At 47.2% G+C, this 14,824-nt stretch overlaps 1 protein-coding gene and 1 pseudogene across 1 annotated transcript; one reads left to right on the plus strand and one right to left on the minus strand.

Annotated features, from left to right (window-relative positions):
* Window positions 1–3,319: 3,319 nt before the first annotated feature.
* Window positions 3,320–5,090, minus strand: LOC128929803 (elongation factor 1-alpha 1 pseudogene; annotated as a pseudogene).
* A 2,950-nt stretch (window positions 5,091–8,040) lies between these two features.
* Window positions 8,041–14,018, plus strand: HTR3D (5-hydroxytryptamine receptor 3D). The gene is given in 6 exon segments (XM_078350188.1): window positions 8,041–8,127; window positions 11,424–11,496; window positions 11,499–11,553; window positions 11,555–11,649; window positions 11,784–11,999; window positions 12,124–14,018. Coding segments are annotated over 6 exon segments (756 nt in total). The 3' UTR covers window positions 12,354–14,018.
* Window positions 14,019–14,824: the final 806 nt, after the last annotated feature.

Consider the following 14,824-nt stretch of genomic DNA (forward strand, 5'->3'; position numbering starts at 1 on the left):
CTTAAGCGTTTGCTTGATAAATACGTACTTTTGACCGGAAGAGATAAACAACTGTGGTGTAAAGGTTGTTATCACTAGTGATAATGACCTTTCGGCATAAATGTCAATTTAAGAAAATTAAAAATTTATGCAGGCTGCAGTTTCTTTCTTTCCTTCCTGCCTGCCTGTCTGCCTCCTCCTTCTCCTTCTTCCTTCCTTCCCTCCCTCCCTCCTTCTTTTCTTTCTTTCTTTCTTTTTTTTTTTTTTTTTAGACGAAGTCTTGCTCTGTTGCCCAGGCTAGAGTGCATGATGTGATCTTGGCTCACTGCAACCTCTGCCTCCCGAGTTCAAGCCATTCTCCTGCCTCAGCCTCCTGAGTAGCTGGGACTACAGGCACACACCACCATGCCCAGCTAATTTCTTGTATTTTAGTAGAAACAGGGTTTCACCATGTTGCCCAGGCTGGTCTCGAACTCCTGAGCTTAGGCAATCTGCCTGCCTCAGCCTCCCAAAGCGCTAGGATTACAGACGTGAGCCACCATGCCCGGCCCCTTCTTTTCTTCTTTCCTTTTCCTTTTTCTTTTTTTTTTTTTCCTTTTTCTCTCTTTCTTTCTTGAGGTGGAGTCTCACTGCATTGCCCAGGCTGGAGTGCAATGGCGCCATCTCGGTTCACTGCAATCTCTGCCTCCCAGGTTCAAGCGATTCTCCTGCCTCAGCCTCTGGAGTAGCTGGGATTACAGACACACACCACCATGGCTGGTTAATGATGTTTGTATTTTTAGTAGAGACCAGGTTTCACCATGTTGGTCAAGCTGGTCTTGAACTCCCGATGTCAAGTGATCTCGGGAGTCCGGCCAGTCCGGCCAGCCCCCAGGAGGCCGAGTGCATCTGTTGGACCGTGAGAGAAGAAGAAAACAAAGAGATCAGCCAGAGGAAAGGAACCAAACAGCCTTCCTCGCCTGCCTCACCAAGGGGAGTGGTCACCTACACTAAAGCAAAGGTCTAAATAGAGGTCCATAAACTACTGGAAATTTGATGCACAATTACAAATTTTTGTGGGAAGAAGAAGGTCCATAGCTTCAGATTCTCAAAACGGACAGTGTTCCAGAAAAACCTGAGAATCGGTGCTTTAAGACTTGACATCTTTTTAAAAATAATCCCGGTGCAGATTCCTTATCACAGGAAGAACGTTTTCCTTGACATTTGGGTGCTTTTATATTCATCTCAAAAACAAAATTCTGAACTCAGGACTTGGCAAACTGAACACAGAGGAGCTCCTAGGATTCCAGTTAGCCTGCCAACTTCTCCACAAAGAAAGAAGCCACTCGCATAGGTTTTCTGCCGTTTGCTTAATTATAAAAACATCATTTTGCAAGCTGAAAAAAACCAAAATATTTCAATTGTTGAGACCTTAAGGAAAAAATATGTATTCTTTTTTTTTTTTTGAGACGGAGTTTCGCTCTTGTTACCCAGGCTGGAGTGCAATGGCACGACCTCGGCTGACTGCAACCTCCGCCTCCTGGGTTCAGGCAATTCTCCTGCCTCAGCCTCCTGAGTAGCTGGGATTACAGGCACGCGCCACCATGCCCAGCTGATTTTTGTATTTTTAGTAGAGACGGGGTTTCGCCAGGTTGACCAGGATGGTCTCGATCTCTTGACCTCGTGATCCACCCGCCTCGGCCTCCCAAAGTGCTGGGATTACAGTCTTGAGCCACCGCGCCCGGCCAAAAATATGTATTCTTAAACCAGAAATTATATACTTTACTGATTACAGGAGGCTGCCAGTGAGAAAAATCAGCATTGCTTTTCAGCAACTAAAGTGGCTGTGACGGTGTGTTTGACAAGTGGTGATACCAAAGCATCTTTTTAAACTTTCATCCTAAAATTAGATGGCTGTCAGGTCACTGAGCTAAAGGAAGAGGAAATAAATATTCCTCCTTGAGTCAAGACTTAAGTTTAAATTGCTCAAGGATTTAGGGATTCAAATTTATGTCTATTTTACTTTCTACTTGCTTGTAGCTTATAGTTCCCAACAATCTTTAGGTTTTAAAATACTTATCAAGTTTTCTTAAATTTCTTATTTGTATTTACGCTATTTGCATGTTATATTCTATCCGTAGCACATTTGAGACAAATTTTCCAAGTTGTTTTTTCTAGCGTTCTATTTACTTAAAACAGTATTTCCACCAAATAATCCATTAAATACTACCCCTGTAAGATATTCTGAAAGAAAGAGAGAATTTCCAAAGTCAACTAAGTTTGGAAAATTGTGTATATGATAGTCAAAAGTTACATTAGTATATTAGGCCAAGTGCAGTGGCTCATGCCTGTAATTCCAGCATTTTGGGAGGGCAAGGCAGGAGGATTGCTAGGAGCCCAGGAGTTTGAGACCAGCCTGGGCCACATAGTGAGACCCTAGCTCTAAAAAACATATCTATATCTATCTATCATCTATCTATCTATCTATCTATCTATCTATCTATCTATCTATCTTCTAAGCTAAATACTCTGAGAAATCCTACAACAATAAAAGCTGGTTAGTCTTGTTTAGTTCAGCATTATTCAGACTTATTTTAACATTGTATCAGTCCTTTTTTATACTGCTATGAGGACATTCCTGAGATTGGTTAACTTATAAAGAAAAAAGAGGTTGAATGAACTCAGTTCCAGATGGCTGAGGAGACCTCACAATCATGGTGGAAGGCAAAGGAGAGAAAAAGGCACATCTTACATGGCAGCAGGCAAGAAAGCCTGTGCAGGGGAACTGCCCTTTTTTAAGCCATCAGATCTCATGAGAATTATTCACTATCAGAAGAACAGCACAGGAAAAATCCGCCCCTTCATTCAATCACCTCCCACCAGGTCCCTCCCATGACACAGGGGATTATGGGAGCTACAATTCAAGATGAGAGTTCAATGGGTACACTGCCAAACCATAGGAAACATGAAATAACAAAAATAATATTTTAGAAACAGCATTTAACACCCTGTGGTGTTAAATTTAACTAGTGTTTTGCAGAAAATGCGTTGGCAAATGTTGATCTAAAGTCACTTTTTAGGCTGGGAGCAGTGGCTCATGCCTTCAATTCCAGCACTTCGGGAGGCCAAGACGGGGGGATCACCTGAGATCAGCCTAACCAACATGGTGAAACCCCATCTCTACTAAAAATACAAAAAATTAGCCAGGCATGATGGCGGGAGCCTGTAATCCCAGCCACTGGGGAGGCTGAGGCAGGATAATCACTTGAAACCAACCGGGAGGTGGAGGTTGCAGTGAGCTGGGATTGCGCCATTGCACTCCAGCCTCGGTGACAAGAGCAAAATTCTGTCTCAAAAAATAAAGTCACTTTTTTTTTCTGATTAAACTTTGTTTCAATGGGTCTCAAAATTCTGTGACAGATTCTTGGTCAAGTTGTTTCCATTAAAAAGTACTGATTTTAAAAGCAAATAACTTAAAACTGCCACACGCGAAAAAAGGAAACCAAAGTGAAAGTGGTCCACAAAACATTCTCCTTTCCTTCTGAAGATTTTGTGATGCATTGTTACCATTAACCAGTCTCTTACTATTAAACTTAAATGGCCAATTGAAACAAACAGTTCTGAGACTGTTCTCCCACCACTGATTACGAAGACCGGGTGGCAGGTATTGGGAAGAATATTCACTTAGACTTCTGAGCTTTCTGGGGAGACTCGGTGACCTTGCCCCCTCCAGTAGCCTTCTTGTCCACTGCTTTGATGACAGCCACTACAGCTGTCTGCCTCATATCACGAACAGCAAAGCAACCTGGAGATGGATAGTCTGAGAAGCTCTCAACAGACACGGGCTTGCCAGGAACCATATCAACGATGGCAGCATCACCAGACTTCAAGCATTTAGGGCTATCTTCCAGCTTTCTACCAGAATGGCGATCAAATCTTTTGCTTCAGCTCAGCAAATTTGCTTGGAATGTGAGTTGTGTGCACTGGGGCATAGCCAGCACTGATTTGGCCTGGATGGTTCAGGATAATCACCTGAGCAATGAAACAAGCTGCTTCCACTGGTGGGTCGTTTTTGCTGTCACCAGCTACGTTGTCATGGCCAACATCCTTGATGGACACATTCTTGACATTAAAGCCCACGTCGTCCCCAGGAAGAGCTTCACTCAGAGCTTCATGGTGCATTTAATTTCAGTTGTAATGTTGACTGGAGCAAAGGTGACCACCACACCAGGCTTGAGAACACCAGTCTCCACTCAGCCAAGAGGAACAGTACCAATACCACCAATTTTGTAGACCTCCTGGAGAGGCAGGCACAAGAGCTTGTCAGTTGGACGAGTCGGTGGCAGGATGCAGTCCAGAGAGCCTCAAGCAGCAGGTTCCACTGGCATTTCCATCCTTACCGGTGACTTTCCATCCCTTGAACCAAGGCACGTTAGCATGTTGTCACCATTCCAACCAGAAATTGGCCACTTATTACTTTCCCTAAAGCCTTCCCTGCCAGAAATATTTCTAGAATAAAACAGGTTAAACCGCTGATGACCTTGGTCCACTTAATCTTATCATGTCTGGCTTCCATCATGAACCAATTAATTACATACATTAATCCGGTGAGACCAATCACCTAGGCATGGAATGGTATTTTGAAATTACTTCCCAAGGCCGTTTAGGAATCACTATTATAAAATGACACATGCATTCATATGTTCACTGCAGAACTATTCACAATAGCAAAGAATGGAATTGACCTAAATGCCCATCAATGACAGACTGGATAAAGAAAATGTGGTACATACACACCATGGAATACTATGCAGCCATAAAAAGGAATGTGATCATGTCCTTCGCAGGACCATGGATGGAGCTGGAGGCCATTATCCTTAGCAAACTAACACAGGAACAGAAAACCAAATACCTCATGTTCTTATTTATAAGTACCAACGAAATGATGAGAACACAGGGACACATAGAGGGGAACAACCCGCACTCTGGAGCCTATCAGAGGGTGGGGGGTGAGAGGAGGGAGAGGATCAGGAAAAATGGCTAATGTGTACTAGGCTTAATACCTGGGTGATGAAATGATCTGTCAACAAGCCCCCACTACACAAGCTTACCTATGCAACAAACCTGCGCATGGACCCCTGAAATTAAAAGTTAAAAAGAATCATGCAAGAAAATCTTAACATTGGGAGCCAAAGTCAGACACCTACAGAGGCCAGGCAGGTAGCATAAATGAGGAGGACCCCACAGGGATAAGACGGGAGTGCGTGGAGACTGTGAGGGTCTCCGGAGAATAGGCACCATCTGAAGGGCCCCACCCCTTCCGCGCTCTGGCAGATTGTTGTCACGAAGAAACGTGAGCCTCGTGTTGCTAGACCTTATTTTTCAAATGAAGCCAGAAACACAGTTTTTATGTGAAATCTCTCAATGTTTAAGTGTTAGATGACTAACTCAGAGAAGCAAACAAACAAACAACATTAGCAGGGCCAAAAACAACAGAAACTTTCAGGCTAATAGCTCATGAGCTTTTCTTTAAAATCATGTCAGCTTTGACTTAAAAAAAGGATTACCTCTGCCACTACCCCCTACCCTGCCCAATCCACTTCACTGGGTATACCTGGGTCCAGATTGCTTTTGCAACCCTAAAAAAGGCAAAAGGTAAGACTTGCCTGTCTTAACTGTACTGAAGTAATGTTTAAAACCTCAGTGTATGAAGTTGTTTATATTGTTAATGGGGACTCTCCTCCAACATGCTTTTTTTTTTTTTTTTTTTTGAAAAATGGCAGCAGTGGGCAGGGAGTGGTGGCTCACACTTTTAATTCCAGCACTTTGGGAGGCCAAGGAAGGCGGATCACCTGAGGGCAGGAGTTTGAGACCAGCCTGGCCAATATGGTAAAACCTTGTCCCTACTAAAAAATGCAAAAAATTAGCAGGGTGTAGTGGCGCTTGCCTGCAATCCCAGCTACTTGGGAGTCTGAGGCAGGAGAATCTTTTAAACCCAGCAGGTGGAGGTTGCAGTGAGCCAAGACTATGCCATTGCACTCCAGCCCAGGCAACAGAGCAAGACTGTGCAAAAGAAAGGAAGAAAGAAGAAATAAAAATAGAAAAGAGAGAAAGAAGTAAGAAAGAGAAAGGCAGAAAGGAAGGAGGGCGGGCGGGCGGAAGGAAGGAAGGAAGACGGCAGCAGAGTCTGACAAGCGCACATGCCGCCTGGAGGCAGTGGCAGTCATATATGCCTTCTCAGTGATTCAGTGAGGCAATAAATGCCACAGTGACTTGAAAGTATGAGGAAGCCATTAGCACTGCTCCAGTGACCACATATTTTTGCTTCCTCTTCTCCAAACTGATCTGCCATATTACATTTTTTTTTTTGAGACGAAGTCTCACTCTCTTCCCCCAGGCTGTAGTGCAATGGTGCAATCTCGGCTCACTATAATCTCTGCCCCCTCCCCCGAGTTCGAGTGATTCTCCTACCTCAGCCTCCTGAGTAGCTGGGATTACAAGTGCCGGCCATCATGCCTAGCTAATTTTTGTATTTTTAGTAGAGAGGGGGTTTTACCATGTTGGCCAGGCTGGTCTCGAACTCCTGCCCTCAGGTGATCACCTGCCTTGGCCTCCCAAAGTACTTGATTACAAGCATGAGCCACGGCACCCTACAAATTGTTGTAATTTTAGTAGAGATGGGGTTTCACCATATTGGCCAGGCTGGTCTCAAACTCCTGCCCTCAGGTGATCTGCCCCCTCCCCTTGGCCTCCCAAAATGCTGGGATTACAGGTGTGAGCCACCGAGCCCAGCCTGGGAACTCTTTAAGATAGTCTCAGTGATAAAGACTGATAAATCTTAGAACAATCACAGCACATAGTAAAGACACAGTAAATACTCATTAAATTGAAAAACTGAAAGTGATTTGTTTCCTTTAGATTCCATATATCTGACACAACTTACCTGATTACTCCCTTCTCATTAATTTATTAGCACCTATGCCGTGTGAATACAGTGAGGCGGAGAACTGTGAAAACTAGTCACTGACATCAATCACACTGCTCCAGGTTGGAGGTAAGCAAGAGAAGGACATTGAAGGAAGGTAGAGGTCACAGTGAGAATGTTAAGGACATGGTGGGACACTGTAAAGTGGTGGTCACAGTTGGGTTTTGCATACACATCTGCACAGGTTTTGTATGGTGACAAAACAATGGCACTGAGGATAGATCCCTGACTCAGCTTACCTCATCAACTTCACCATTTGCCTACCAGCCCAGCCCACCCTTCCTGGACCCAGAAGGAGGAGCTCACATGCTTCTCCCGGTGCCCCCTGCTTTCTCTCCGTGCGGAAACACTCTCCAGCCCCACACCCCCACGCCAAGCCCTGGCCCTCCTCTCTCAGAGTCTCTGCTCACTAGAGGAAAGGGAAACACTTTCATTATCAATTGCTCAGGCTTTGACCAGCATCAGGTGGACCCTGCTGCCTTTCAAGCAGTGTTTGACAGAAAGGCCTTCAGTTCAGTCACCAACTACAGCATCCCCACTCATGTCAACAGCTCCTTCACCCTGTCTGCCATCTGAAGTGGTAAGTCCTCACCCAATGTTGCAGTTGGAATGGGCTAGGACTGAGCAGTGGATCCTCTGATTGGATTTTTTTTTTTTTTTTTTGAGATGGAGTCTCTCTCTTGTTACCTAGGCTGAGGTGCAGTGGTGTGATCTCGGCTCACTGCAACCTCCACCTCCTGGGTTCAAGTGATTTTCCTGCCTCTGCCTCCCAAGTAGCTGAGATTACAGACACCCACCACCACATCCAGCTAATTTGTGTATTTTCAGTAGAGATGGGGTTTCACCATGTTGGCCAGCCTGGTCTCAAACTGCTGACCTCAAGTGATCCGCCTGCCTTGGCTCCCAAAGTGCTGGGATTTTTGTAAAATTAGTTACTCACAGCAACCAAAAAAAACCAAACAACCCAATTCAAAAATGGGCAAAGGACTTGCGTAGACATTTCTCCAAAGAAGATATACAAGTAGCCAATAAGCACAAGAATAGTTAAGAAAATGCAGATCAAAACTACAATAAGATACCATCTCACACCCGCTAGGATGGCTGCTATTAAAAACAAACAGAAAATAACAGGTGTTGGTGATGACGTGGAGAAATTGGAAGCCATGTGCACTGCTTGTGAGGATGTAAAATGGTGCAGCCACTGTGAAAAAACAGTATAGCTGTTCCTCAAAGTATTAAAAATAGAATTACTGGCCGGGCACGGTGGCTCACGCCTGTAATCCCAGCACTTTGGGAGGCCGAGGCAGGTGGATCACGAGGTCAAGAGATCGAGACCATCCTGGTCAACAGACCATCGTGGTCAACATGGTGAAACCCCGTCTCTACTAAAAATACAAAAAATTAGCTGGGCATGGTGGCGGGTGCCTGTAATCCCAGCTACTCAGGAGGCTGAGGCAGGAGAGTTGCCTGAACCCAGGAGGTGGAGATTGCGGTGAGCCGAGATCGCGCCATTGCACTCCAGCCTGGGTCACAAGAGCGAAACTCCATCTCAAAATAAATAAATAAATAAATAAATAAAAATAGAATTACTGGCCAGGCATGGTGGCACATGCCTATAATCCCAGCCCTTTGGGAGGCCGAGGTGGGCGGTCACGAGGTCAAGAGATTGAGACCATCCTGGGCAATATGGTGAAACCCCGTCTCTAATCTCTACTAAAAGACGAAAATTAGCTGGGCATAGTGGCGTGTGTCTATAGTCCCAGCTACTCGGAAGCTGAGGCAGGGGAATCTCTTGAACCTGGGAGGTGGAGGTTGCAGCGAGCCAAGATCGCAAAGAGTGGGTGGTGGCATTGGACGTGCTTCCTGGAGTTAATCATCTAGATGAAAGCTGCTTTTCCAGGATTCACGCCTTCAGCAGCGACCTCGTTCCTGTGGCTAAATATGGTATGACAGACTCAGTTTCCCCTTTCCTCTTCTCTGGTACCCCCTTTTTCACTCCCAGGTCCAGCTTTGCAGATTATATTGGATAAAGCTGAGAATATCCATAAATTAGACAAGTTCAAATAGTCAGACCAATAATGAAAATAGAAAAGTTTCTGATTATTCTGCCAGTTTAGGAGGGCAGAGAAAGGGCACAGGGAGAAGGTGGCATACGCTAAGGCCCTGGGAGCCAATAGGTATGTGGCTCCATCCCAGGGAATCCCGAGCCAAGCTCCAGCTCTGCCTTGAGAACACCGAGGTAGAGGGGGAAGCAAGAAACGCTTTGTTAGTGTGACGACTGTCACCAGAGAGAGGGTGGGAGAGTGAAGAAACGGGTGAAAAAAGGAACAGGAAGGTGCAGAAGACACAGCAAAACTAAAACTAGTTCCGTCCCCCGATTCTCTCACGCCAGGTTTCCTATAGATCCGGCACAGTCAGTTCTTTTTCCTGTTGTTTCTTTCTTTGAGACAGAGTCTCGCTCTGTCACCCAGGCTGGAGTGCAGTGGTGCAATCTCAGCTCACTGCAACCTCTGCCTCCCGGGTTCAAGCCATTCTCCTGCCTCCAGCCTCAGCCTCCCGAGTAGCTGAGATTATAGGCAACTGCTACCACGCCCAGCTAATTTTGGTATTTTTAGTAGAGACGGGGTTTCACCATGTTGGCTAGGCTGGTCCTGAACTCCTAACCTTCAGTGATTTCCCCAGCTCAGCCTCCCAAAGCACTGGGATTACAGGCATGAGCCCCTGCACCTGGCTTTGGCACAATCAATTCCTGCAGTGGAACGCAGATGAACCCGGAGGCATCAAGAAGTCTGGCCGGCATGGCAGACATCTGAGAACATGAGAAGACATCTGAGAACCTATGGCTTCCAGATGTCTTCATCGAGCATTTGGGAGTATCAGGGCCAAAAACGCCAGAAGGAAACCACATCTACAGGGAAGGACATGATGTACCAACAGGGCTGCACAAAGACTCGACTTAGAAAAGAGCAGGGTCTAAACTGAAGGACTTACAAACTCCCAGAATGTGGTTGTAGGTAGAAGAGAGAAGTCATCTGAGTGGGGCTGGAGCTCAAGAATGGGGTGACCTGAGAGAGAAAGAAGGCCACATTTGATGGGGAAACCCAAAGCGCCATGGCACCTACCTCCCTGTCCTTCTCCCACGCAGCATCAGTGGGGATCAGACACCTGCATGTCTCAGGGCTTCTGTCAACAGTGAAGGTCACATCAGATGCAATAAGCCGATGCGGTGGTCGGCATCTGTAAACTGGACAGCTTCTATTTCCCCTTCGATGAACAGAGCTGCATGCTCTCCTTCAGCTCTTTCACCTGCTAAGTTAAGTGGGGCTCATTAGAGTAGACTGCTGAGAGGCAGACAAAGGGCTTTGAGTGAGCAGAGGACAGAAAGCTGGGAATTGCGAGGGAATCTTGAACTCCTGGCCTCAGGTGATCTGCCCGCCTTGGCCTCCCAAAGGTGTGAACCACAGAGCTGGCCTTTTTCACTCTTACTCTTTTTTTTTTTTTTTTTTGAGATGGAGTTTTGCTCTTGTCACCCAGGCTGGAGTGCAATGGCGAAATCTCAGCTCACTGCAACTTCCGCCTCCTGGGTTCAAGCGATTCTCCTGCCTCAGCCTTCTGAGTAGCTGGGATCACAGGCCCACACCACCATACCAGACTAGTTTTTGTATTTTTAGTAGAGATGGGGTTTCACCACATTCATCAGGCTAGTCTCGAACTCCTGACCTCAGGTGATCCGCCTGCCTCAGCATCCCAAAGTGCTGCGATTCCCAAAGTGCTGCGATTACAGGTGTCAACCACCACCCCACACACAGCTTTTGTCGCTCTTTTCACTGATAAACCTTCAGTACTAAAACAGTACTTGTGCTCAGTAAATAGTTGTTCAATAAATCATCCCTTGAGGAAAGAACGAAGCCTCTATGCCAGTGATTCACACTCAGAATGCGCTTCCCCTTCCCCAGCGGCTGTCAGAACTTTTGGGAAGACAGAAACTTTTGTTTCTTTTTAAAAAGATATGGTTGTAGATACTGTCTTAGGGATATTGTAATTCCAAATCCTGACAACCCCAAAGCATCTCTTACTGTCTGCTTTGCCTCCCACCAGTCTTAAATGTTCACCTGCAAAGTCACTAGAGATTAGACCTTGATGAGATAAAGCAACTCGAAATGAAAAGAGCAGATGCACACCACACCTCGGTCGGTGGCGCCGCAGTCTTGCTAAGAGCACATTGCTAGGAATAAAAATTTAAGGGGACAAAGTTGACACGTTGCGCCAAAAGGAATGAGATACATTCCAGTGGTGAGCAGCATGGGAGACTCGAGCCTTGGGAGGGGCCTTTGGATGGCGAGACCGGCCGGTGAAAGGGAGGGGAGGTGGTATTTTCTTACTAGGCAGTTGGGCCAGGGACAAATCCCAGTACTTGCGCTTACCTGTCCTGGCAGCCTCCCAGTCTGTCTCACTTGCCCTTCCCTCTCCTCCCCACCAGGCGGCCCTCAGGCACAGACCCAGCCCCTACGTCATGAACCTTCTGGTGCCACCCAGTGGCGGGGTTCTGGTTGCCTCGATGCCCTCAGCTTCCACCTGCCACTGGGAGGTTGGAATCGTGACCCATTCAAGACACGTCTTCCTGCTCATGATGACTGACTTGCTCCCAGCCACTAGCACCTCCTTCATCAGTATGTTTTTATCTATCCAGAGACCAAAAGTGAGAGGTGGATTGGGTGGGAAAGGGCCAGTGGAACCAGACAAGGTGAAAGGGGTCCTGGAAAAAGAGCCTCTGGGAAAGAAGAAACAAGAAATTCGAGGTGGTGCCTCTGGCCCTCACGCAGGCCCTCCTCGCCTGCAGGTGTCTACTTCACCCTGTGCCTGTCCCTGATGGTGGTCAGCCTGCTGGAGACGGTCTTCATCACCCACCTGCTGCACGTGGCCACCACCCAGCCCCTACCCCTGCCTCAGTGGCTCCACTCTCTGCTGCTGTCCTGCACCAGCCCAGGGAGATGCTGTCCCACTGCGCCCCAGAAGGGAAATGAGGGCCTGGGTCTCACCCCCACCCACCTGTCTGGTGAGGGAAGTCACACTTCCTCCTCCCCCACCTCCCCTTCTCCTGCCTCCTTCCCTGCCTCCCCCCCGCCACCCCGCCACAGGTGACATTCGCAGCCCATGGCTGGGTCTCTGTCTTTCTGTAGGTACTAAGGAGCCACAGGTGTCAGCAGGGCAGAGGCCAGGCCCCAGGGAGACAGAGCTGACAGGGGGCTCAGAACGGACAAGGGCCCAGCAGGAGCATGAGGCCCAGAGGCAGCACTCGGTGGAGCTGTGGGTGCAGTTCAGCCACGAGATGGATGCCCTGCTCTTCCGCCTCTACCTGCTCTTCATGGCCTCCTCCATCCTCACCATCATCGGCCTCTGGAACACCTAGGCAGGGGCTCACCTGCGAACTTCAGTCTGGAGCTTCTCTTGCCTCCAGGGGCCAGCCAGGCTCTCATGCCTGTCCAAATTTCAGCCTCACTGCCCTGGCCACCACCTCACTTATGACCCAGTCCTCTCTGTAGTTTCAGACCAGACCAGAATCATTTCCTATGCCCTCCAAAACTCAGATCTTCACTCCTGCATGCCATCAGCCCCACTCAGCCCTCCCAGGAGTCCTGCCTCCCTGGCTCCTCAGGATTAGGTTCCTAGGGGATGTCATTGATTGAATCACCCCAATACACCCCTTTGCAGAAAGCATTGGCTTTTCCCTGAATTATGTTACGGTAAAACATCTTGGGATTGAGAGTCTTCCTGCAGAAACTCCTCATTAGCCAAAGTAAGAAGGAGTTTCTCTTATGTACGTGTGTTTTTAAGTCTATCAGGCATCATGTGAAGTGAGAGAAAGAGAAAAAAGGGGCCAAAATCTATTAGAAGGAATTACAGTAAAACAGAGATTAACTTCCTAAATCCAGTTACGCTGGACTTAAGCTTCAGAAATTTATGTGCGAAAACCAGGCCTCTCCTGAAGCCTTTTGTCACAGCCTGGCACATGACTCATTCGTCATTAAGTACTTAGAGTGTTAACATAATCCTCATTACCGCTAACAGTGTCTGTGTCGCAATTTGAGTTGATCTACCCTTAATCATGCTAGGAAAAGAATATGAGGCCAAGGGAGGCACATTTGAAACTGACAGCTACCGGCCGGTCGCGGTGGCTCACGCCTGTAATCCCGGCACTTTGGGAGGCCAAGGTGGGCAGATCACGAGGTCAAGAGATCGAAACCATCCTGGCCAAGATGGTGAAACCCCGTCTCTACTAAAAATACAAAAATTAGCTGGGTGTGGTGTGTGCCTGTAATCCCAGCTACTCGGGAGGCTGAGGCAGGAGAATTGCTTGAACCCAGAAGGCAGAGGTTACAGTGAGCCAAAATCGTGCCACTGTACTAGCCTGGTGACAGATCAAGACTGTCGAGAGAGAGAGAGAGAGAGAGAGAGAGAGAGAGAGAGAGAGAAAGAGAGAGACATCTACTTTACTTGGAAGAGACACAAATGGCCCTGTGTGCACTGGAAAGTGCCTTTTCTAACACCCACCTTATTATTTGAAGGTCTGTGTCTAGGGGCCACCAGCTGCCTTGCACAAGTGGAGGCTTCACTGCGCCCCTGGACATGACAGCAGTAGCACCTTTTGGTTCAGAAAAGCACCTATTTGAGAGCAACTTAATTACAACTCAAACATGATCTTTGCTTTTTTCTTTTTTTTTTTTTTGAGATGAAGTTTCACTCTGTTGTCCAGGCTGGAGTGCAATGGCGCAATCCCAGCTCCCTCAAACCTCTGCCTTCCAGGTTAAAGCAATTCTCCTGCCTCAGCTTCCCGAGTAGCTGGGATTACAGGCACGAGCCACAGCACCTGGATAATTTTGTATTTTTAGTAGAGACAGGGTTTTTCCATGTTGGTCAGGCAGGTCCCAAACTCCCGACCTCAGGTGATTCACCTGCCCCGGCCTCCCAAAGTGTTGGGATTACAGGCATGAACCACCGCACCCGGCCTGATCTTTTCTTTTTCACAATGATTTCTTTTCATTTCTTTAGTTTATTCTTCTACTTTCTATCTGAAGCCCGTATTCCCCCAAATCATGACCATGTAGGAGTAAAAATAGACTCACAAAACTGTTTGGTAAAACTTATTTCCCTGGCTTCTTTCCCGAACTCCTCGGCTCTCTCTGGTTGCTGGAGATGCTCAAAGGGTAGCGAGGTTGCTGATGACCACCAGAGGTGCTGCTAGTACCTGCCATGTTAGCGGCAAGAGCATCAGCTCGCTCAGAGCCGAAGCCATGAGGGGACTGGATCCTGGAGCTGCAGAGGCTCCACCTCTGCAGCTGGATGCTGCACCCACAGGACAAGCTGCCACTTGCTCTTTCCTTTCGGTTCCACTGGGACTCCAGAGGGGTCCATGGGCATCTGGGTGTTGTCAGAAATACCTGCAATACTCTGAATCCCTCCTGTTACTCAGACCCATTGTCTGCAAACCAAATCGTTTCTCTTCGTTCTCTTTTTAGGATGCATTTTTTGTTTTCCCAAGAGGGTCTTTGGCTCCTGAGTTTCCAGAATGCTGCCACACATTCTTTTCACCATCTCACCCTCCAGGCATGTCCACAGCCTGGAGAATGTACAGCTCTCACATTCACCTGAGTAAATTGCTGTGTCTGTTATTATTTTGGCAGTTCCTCAACTCACAGCTTTCAAAAAGGTGGGCATTCAGAAAAGACACATTAATAGTAATAATAGTACCCACCAGTTATTGAGTTACTAATGTGTAGCAGGCACTCCAAGGGCGCTGTATGAATCCTGATAGTAACCCTGTAAAGTGGGAACCATAGACTCTTGGAAATAGATGCTCAGTGCTGCAAAGAAAAATCAGCC

The sequence above is a fragment of the Callithrix jacchus genome, chromosome 15, assembly GCF_049354715.1.
Source record: "Callithrix jacchus isolate 240 chromosome 15, calJac240_pri, whole genome shotgun sequence".
Taxonomy (NCBI): Eukaryota; Metazoa; Chordata; class Mammalia; order Primates; family Cebidae; genus Callithrix; species Callithrix jacchus.